General features: G+C 38.4%; 1 protein-coding gene across 1 annotated transcript; it reads left to right on the top strand.

Moving 5' to 3' along the window:
- The first annotated feature begins 7,042 nt into the window (after window positions 1-7,042).
- Window positions 7,043-8,821, top strand: LOC127177622 (general transcription factor II-I repeat domain-containing protein 2). The gene has a single exon (XM_051130004.1). The coding sequence runs from the start codon at window positions 7,043-7,045 to the stop codon at window positions 8,819-8,821; it is 1,779 nt and encodes a 592-aa protein (XP_050985961.1).

The raw sequence follows: 8,821 nt of genomic DNA, 5'->3' as shown, positions 1-8,821 counted from the left end.
AAATGTCTTTTCTTCGGGAGTAGGCATTTTCCCAACGATCTCAAGGCACTCAGCCGCCCTTGAGGAAGGCCCGGCTGCAGGACTCTGCTGTAACAGGTCAGTCCTTGGACGTTGGATGGTCACAGAGGAGGTGAGCTGCACTTACGTTACACGTTGCCTTGTTACTTCTGTACTTGTCCCTCGTGACGCAGTCAGACATGTGGCGTGTTTTTACGGGGACCCCTAGTGTCGTACACTACTCGACACAACTCGGAGTGTACGACAGATAGGGAACGTCTCGGTTACGTATGGTAACCCTCGTTCCCTGATGGAGGGAACGGAGACGTTGTGTCTCCCCATGCCACATCTCTGGTCCGCCTCTGAGGGAGCTGAGACGCTCGGCTCCTCAGAATCAGAACGAGTGAGCAGATGCACACGCTGCCCTTTTATACCCGGCCGCCCGGGGCGTGGCCAGCTATGCAAATCTGCACACCCAATTTTCATTGGCCTTTCTCAAAACTGTCAGAGGTGTTTGGGCTCTCAAGAGCGACCCCTAGTGTCGTACACTACTCGACACAACGTCTCCGTTCCCTCCATCAGGGAACGAGGGTTACCATACGTAACCGAGACGTTTCTCTTCATTAGTCCAAAACAAGTCCAATAAAGTGCATCCATCTAAAATAAAAAGTGCCTCACATGGCTCTGGGGGGTGAATAAAGGCCTCCTGTAGTAAATCAATGCATTTTGATAAGAAAAATATCCATATTTAAAATGTAAAAATCACTTTAATCTAGTTTGTGCCAACTGGTTGTTACACAGAAGCAGCTCGGGGCGGATGACGTAGGAAATTGGCGATGCACATGCGCCGATGAGTCTCGCACAAAGCAACTTTGTTTACAGGAGCAAAGGAAGCTAAATTCCCATACTTTAGCAAAGGTAAACCAGTCTCCTCTTGGTTTATATTGAAATCCTTTGACATTTTTCTTTACAGATCCTCGTTTTGAACTTTGAATTAATTTGTGACCGATGCTGTGTTTACCCATCTTCACAGCACGTTTGGGTTCATCACTGCTGCGCAACGTCAACATCCTACGTCATCTGTCTGGAAAGGCTTCCATGTACGACCAGTTAGCGCAAGCTAGATTAAAGTGATTCTTACATTTTAAATACGGTTTTGCTACAGGAGGCCTTTACTCACCCCCCCCAGACCCATGTGAGGCATTTTTTTTATTATGGATGGATGCATTTTATTGGGCTTGTTTTGGATTGATGAAGAGAAACACCCGCCTATGCCATTCTAAAGCTTGGAAGTGCCAGGATCATTTTTAATATAACTCCAACTGGATTGGTCTAAAAGAAGGAAGTCATATACACCTGCCTGGAGGGTGAGACAATAATGGGCTAATTTTTATTTTTGGGTGAACTATCCCTTTAATAAACACCTTACAGTCTATCCCGAGAGTTGCCATGACTAACCTATTAACTCTTTTTCCGCCATTGACCAGATAAAAACAGAACTTCCCCACCATAGACGAGGTTTTACGGCAATCCGTGTTCTAGGTGTATTACAGTAGAGAAAGCCCTGGCGCATTCCCCAAATAAGTTACGGGACTTCCGGGTCTTCCAGGTGTGAATACAAGACGACTGGCATCAATGGAAGGATCAGGGAAAATGTATATCATATCACATATAATAATGAAGAGGTATACATCTAAACAGACACTGTTGATGGGCTCGAACTCCGATCACTCATGTTTTAACCATTTTGAATCTGATCAGGACGAAGTAGTCAGTGAGGGAGATGCTGAAAGTCATAGATAGACTGATAACCCGTTGATTTGGATATGTATATGTATGTATGTATGTATATGTGTGTGCGTTATCTATATATGTATATATACATACATATATATTTATATATACATACATAAACACATATCTGTATGTGTGTGTGTGTACTTGTTTTTGCTACATTGTGGGGACCAAATGTCCCCACAAGGATAGTAAAACCTGAAATTTTTTACATTGTGGGGACCAGCCTGCGGTCCCCTTGGGTACAAAAGCTTATAAATCATACAGAATGAGATTTTTTGAGAAAGTAAAAATGCAGAAAGTTTTCTGTAAGGGTTAGGTTTAGGGGTAGGGTTAGGGTAAGGGGATAGAAAATACAGTGTGGAGAGTATAAAAACCATTGCGCCTATGGAGAGTCCCCACAAAGATAATAAACCAGACGTGTGTGTGTGTGTGTGTGTGTGTGTGTGTGTATACATACAAACATATATGTATGTGTGTGTGTGTGTGTGTGTGTCTGTTTGTTGAATGCAATTTCAATTATTCAATTATTTACAGGTGAAATAATATGACATCTGAATGTATTTTGCTTAAAAATGCACTGCTTTGATAAAAATGCATTTTTCTCAGTTTTTTGTCAAAAATGTTGTATTTATGATGTAACCTACACTGTAAAAACTATTTGTTGAGTCAACTTAAAATAATTTGTAACCTGGCTGCCTTATTTTAAGTTCAGTCAACTCAAAAAAAAAGTTTATTCAACTTGAAATGTTAAATTATACTAAGTGACAACTTAGATATTTGAGTTGAATCAACCTAAAATTTTAAGGCAGCTGGGTTACTTACCCATCTATTAAGTTTAGCAAACACAAATATCTAAGTTGTTAGTACAACTTAACATTTAAAGTTGAATAAACTTATTTTAGTTGACTGAACTTAAAATTTTAAGGCAGCAGGGTAACAAATTATTTTAAGATGACTCAACAAATTGTGTTTTTTATTTTTTACAGTGTATCTGCATTCAAATGATGATAAAACATGAACACAAAGATGGAATAAAATAGTTTTTTGTTGTTGTTGTTTGTTTGTTTGTTCGTTTAAAAGCAGAGGCTTGAATCTTTATTTTGACATATAATATGCTCATATATTCATAGCAGAAAATATTCTGAGGGCCGTCAAATTTAGGTGATAATCGCCAAAAATGCTGGCAGTGGCTGACAACTTTAAAAAAGAAAGAGTTAATCATCAACTACATGCAGACATCCAAATTCAGAAAGAAGAGAAATAAACTGATTTAAAAAGGGACCAACAAGCAAAAGCACTGAACATTACCATGTACATCTTACATTCCCTGTGATTTTGGCTTAGGGAGCTCCATTCAATCACAGACAAAAGCACCAGAATGGGAAACAAGGCACGTCCGGCAGATCACAGGAGTCAGTGGAATCAAAGAGGTAAAAATCTGAACCGCTTAAGTCTGTGATGGTGAGGGCAGATAAAAGTCACTTTCATCAGGACCAATTAAAAAAATAGAAGGCCACTGTTCTGGGACCCTCTTAACTTAATGGAGTATTTTCATACACCTATGTTTGTGCATGTTCAAAGGTTTTGCCTTACATCACCAGCTCAGCTTTTAGAGACGATCTATAGAAGCAACAGGAAAAACAACCCAATTTACAACCAAAAGGTCAACCTTGTGCATATTTTTAAAGCTGAAGCACCATTCCTGTGCATGTACCCTTGTATATTTTTTTGAGTGAATTGTGAATGCAGCTTCCAAAAAATGTTCAACTTTAATAGCAGTTGCATGATTATTTAAGTATTTAAGTATTTGCATATTTGACAACTAACTGATTATTGTAAGCAAAAAAACTTTTAATCTTCTTTAGTCTTTTTCATTTTACTAAACCTTTTTTATAAAAAAAGAAAGAAAGTAAGAAAGAAACTTGGTTATGACTGTCTAGCTCAGTTAAAAATAAAATAAAACAATTCTGCATCACAATTTAGCAAAAAAAAAGAAAAAAAAAGGGCATTATTGGTAATGAACCAGTAAGTTTTTTTTAGTCATATCTCACCTAGGCACAAGACTACCATGAGGAACCATGAAGTCCTTGTTTTTAAGTGATGATTTTAGCAGACTTGTCAAAGTTTATTATTCTCAGCACACAAAGGTTTATTGGACGTGGATTTCCTATTATTCCTGCCTTTCCTGTGCTAGTGGAGCTATAAAGGAGTCCACACTTAAGTGAGTGGGATAAGGCAGTGAGTGAGCACAGTGGAGTTGAGGGCGAATAGGTATGCATGGCAGCTTTCAGGCAGATGGAGAAGCTGCACTTCCACACGGTGGGATGAGCCTCAGGCATTTCTCTCTCTCCGTTGTTCCCCTGAGACATCCTCCTCCAACCTCACACTCGCTCAGTCTGCCTAATCCAGCCCTGACAGGATGAGGCCAGCACACACTCACATACACCTTTGCTTAGACAAATACACACAGATACTTGACCGTCCCTCATTAACACAATTAAGACATCTCAGTTTTTCACACATACACTAACAAAATGCATGTTTCTTGTGACATTTTGATCTGAAGATTTATGCTTAAGATGCATGCAGTTAGTTTTGTAGATAAATGTAAATTGTCCCTGCATATTCATTTCTTTACATAGCAGCAACTTTATTATTAAACATTATTTAAAAAAAAAAGAAAAAAAGTTTATTATATGCTGATTTTTTTTGTTTGTTTGTTTGTTTTTGTTTTTGTTTGTTTGTTTGTTTGTTTGTTTTCTTGTTTTTGTTTTGTTTTTAGATTGGAGTGTTAAGATCATTTATATTATTCTAGAATGTGGAAAATGTTTATTCAAAATAAATAAATGAGTAAATAAATAAATAAAACAATGCCAAGGACCACCAAATGTGATCCCCTTCCTAAAATATATAGGCAATTATATATATATATATATATATATATATATATATATTTTTTTTTTTTTTTTTTTTACAGTTTTTTTCCCCCTTACTATGAACTACTAATTATCAACAGAATATAATAACTGGACTTATTTTAATGATTTCTGATCAGTATTTAGAAACCAAAGTGAAATGTTAATTTGATCACATTTTGTGAATGTAAATCAGGGTTATTATTAAAACTAAAACAATAAAAAAAAAAAGAATGAAATCATTACTTGAGATAAAAATAAACAGCTGAATAAGCTGAATTACTAAAATAACTAAATCTAAATGAACTGAAACTGAAAAACTATACAGAAATAAATCTAAAATCTGATTAAATTACAAAAAGACAAAATTACTAAACCTTTAACTAAAATGAAAATGAAAATAATATGAATTAAAAATATTATTAATAAAATATTCAAAATATTAATAAAAACTAGATGGGTAAAGTTAAGTAAAGCATGTTGCTAGCATGTTTTTAGCATGAGAATGCTGTTAATATGTTGCTAACATGTTTGTAGCATGACTAACATGTTGCTAGCATGTTTTACCATGTTGTTAGCATGTTTTTAGCATGATTAGCATGTTGCTAACATGTTTTTAACAGGAATAACATGCTGGCATGATTAGCATGTTATTAGCATGTTGCTAACATAGTTAATGTCGCTAGCTTGTTTTAGCAGGTTTCTAGATTAGCATGTTAAACACTATAAAACACTATAAATCTGTACAAAAGTTTTAACTCCCTCAATGAAAGTCTAAGAGACCTTTTAAAGTTTTGATCATCCGTTTAAGGAAAATCGTTAGTCTGATAAGATAGAAAAGATATTGCAATCCGAGTCAGACCAGTCTGAAGGTCTGACCTGAGTTTGGTGGTTGGAGCTTGAAAGTTCTAGGAGTAGATGCATTTTAAAATTTGTCTCAGAAGACAAAGACGAAAAAGAAGAAGCTAGTAGATCAGTTAGGCTTTCTCAAGCCAACTCAACTAATATTATATGAACAATACTAAAATAACACTGATGTGAATGATGAAATGTATTAATAACTTTGCATTGATATCTTTGTTAATCCTAAAAATACAACCTTTCCCCTCAAATTAAAAATATAATTGAAAAATATAATATAAAAGTCATGCTAGGGAAACCACAATCTTAGGTTATCCCTTTAAAATTAGACGAAGAGAGAAACTTAGTAGTGTTTGGATGTATCGATAATCATTTATTTTAATTAGCTCTCCCACTTCTATAGCCATATGTTGCATTGTTCGTCTCATCACTCTTTTGTGGATGCCAATAATACGATACGTGTGAGTAAGTCTAATACCAAATGCTGTTTGTGTCTTCTGTTCCCTTCTGTTGTTTTTCACAGGTAAAGCTGCCAGTGTCATGCCACATTGACTTTTGTCTCCATTCTCAAGGTCAGAAACTACAAGAAAAGCTGTCCAAGCAGGATCAGGACAGGACAAAGGAACTGAAGCACTGACCCCTTGTCTTAATGAATAAGAGATGACAAAAGCATTCATTATTCACCGTGTGCTGTGGTGAGACACTTCCAAACTATGTAACTTCTAATCAATTTGCCACGAGACATCATAAAAGTTCATGTTTCTCCTTTCAGAAACTCAGCCCATAAAACTTGTAGACTTAATCATCTATACATCAATCATCCTACATTACTGTAGGAAGAGCCTTTCATGTGCTCTCAAAATAGATACATTTCACACAGCTTCAAAAGATTTGAGATAATCTAATATGAATTCTCCCGTATTGTTTTTCAGTAGCTCAAAGGTCAACAGTGTGAGGGCCAACAAACATTCCAATACGAGAGATGGCTCTGGGAATTACACAAGAAAAGGATGTGTAGATTTTCAGGTGTATTGCAGCCGCTGTTTGGAGGTTGAACCCTCTACTATTCTCTTATATGATCCAGATTTGTGTTTTGAATGTTTAGAGGGCATGATGATTTAAAGCAGGGGTGCCCAATACGTCGATCGCGATCTACCGGTCGATCGCAAAGGTGGTGTGGGTAGATCGCATGGCATTAACAATTAGAAGTAAAATTAAGTAGACGTCAGCCAATCATCCATCCTCACTATTAATTTTGTCACTTGATTGACGTACAAGTCAGCCAGTCACGAGTCACCGCGCTTGAACATGCATACAACGGTGTCAAGTGCCGCAAAACTCTAGCAAGCTAGCGAGATAGCCTCCAATTTATTTCTTTTAAACTTTAGAAAGGGTATGGACCAGCTGGACCAAGTAAGAAGTCAAAAACTTACCATTTCCATATGGAGTGGGAGGTGGACTTTTTTTTCACTATGTCATTTTCGAAGTGCATTTGCCTCATCTGCCAGTCTGTAATCGCTATTCCAAAGAAGGGAAATGTGGAGCGGCATTTCCGGACTGTTCATAAAAACTACGACACTGACTTCCCTCCGAAAAGCGAACTAAGAAAAAGAAGAGTGAAGGAACTAAAATCTCAGTTGTCCGGACAGCAGTCATTTTTCTCACAGCTAACTTCAAAAGGGAAGGCAGCCACCGAAGCTTCGTTCCGAGTGAGTCACCTCATCGTTAAGAACAAGAAATCCTTCCAAGATGGAGAGATGGTAAAAGAGGCATTCGTTGAAGCAGCTGACTCGTTGTTCCGAGACTTTAAAAACAAACCAGAAATACTATCTTCGATTAAAGCTCTCCAGCTATCAAGAAGTACAGTTACACGGCGCAGTGAAGCCATGGCCGAGGATTTGACCCAGCAACTTTGGAAGGACATCACAGATTGCGAGTGTTTCTCACTGCAGTTGGACGAGTCTACAGATGTGAGTGACACAGCCCAGTTGTGCATTTTTATTCGGATGGTGTTCAATGATATGACTGCAAAAGAGGAGCTGTTAACAGTACTGCCCATGAAAGAACACACACGAGGAGAGGACATATTTCAGTCTTTCAAAAACTTTATGGAGAAAACACGGCTCCCAGTGTGCAAGTTGGTGTCCATCACCACGGACGGAGCGCCCGCGATGGTTGGCCGCTCGAATGGATTTATTGCCAAGTGCAGGGAGGACGATGCTTTCCCGGACTCTCTCAATTATCACTGCATAATACACCAACAAGCGTTATGCGCAAAAATGCTCAACATGAAAGAGATAATGGATGTGGCAACGAAGATCGCCTGTTCTATTCGCGCCAGATCTCTTCAAAGACGGCTATTCCGTGCGCATCTGGAGAACGCCGACTGTGACCACTCTGAGTTGTTGCTGCACACTGATGTGAGATGGCTTAGTCGAGGGAAATTCCTGCAAAGATTTCGAGAGCTCTGTCCGGAGATTAAGGAGTTTTTACGTGTAGCTAAACATGCAGAATACAGCCAACTAAATGACAATCTGTGGCTGCTAGACTTGGCATTTTTAACCGATCTGACCAACATGTTGAATGACCTTAATCTAGAGCTGCAAGGAAAAGACAAAACCGTGACCAATATGATCAGCTCAGTTAATGCTTTCAAACGAAAAATGCAACATTTCTCCTCAAAGCTCCAGCGCCATGATTTGGCAAACTTCCAGAACCTCGCGTCAGAGCTGGAGATGCAAGGGAAGTCATGTGTGCAACTTGACAATGCACGCTACAAAGAGCAGATTGACAATTGTCTGTCAGAGTTTGACAAACGCTTTCAAGACTTTGCTTTACTCGAGCCAATCGCTACATTCATGTGCTACCCTTTTCAGGAAGATGCTGAGGTTGTTTCACTGGCATTAAAAATTGCAACACTGTTTCACCTGAACTCTTCTGGAGTGGAGGATGAGATTTTGACACTACAAGCCGACATTCAGCTGAAGTCTAGAGCTCATGGACAGTTCTGGAACTTACTCACAGAGGAAAAGTACCCCAACATGAGGAAATGTGCTACCTCCTTGACTGCATTATTCGGCTCCACTTATTTATGTGAGTCAGCCTTTTCCCACATGAAGATCATTAAGTCCAAGTACCGTTCCACCATGACTGATGATCATTTGGAAGTGTGCTTGAGGTTGGCTATCAGCAGCTACTGTCCGGACTATGCATCCCTGGCTGATTCCATTCAGTGCAAATCATCAGAGTAA

Source organism: Labeo rohita, chromosome 2 (assembly GCF_022985175.1).
Source record: "Labeo rohita strain BAU-BD-2019 chromosome 2, IGBB_LRoh.1.0, whole genome shotgun sequence".
NCBI classification, from domain to species: domain Eukaryota; kingdom Metazoa; phylum Chordata; class Actinopteri; order Cypriniformes; family Cyprinidae; genus Labeo; species Labeo rohita.
This window is presented reverse-complemented; position numbering and strand designations above follow the sequence as displayed.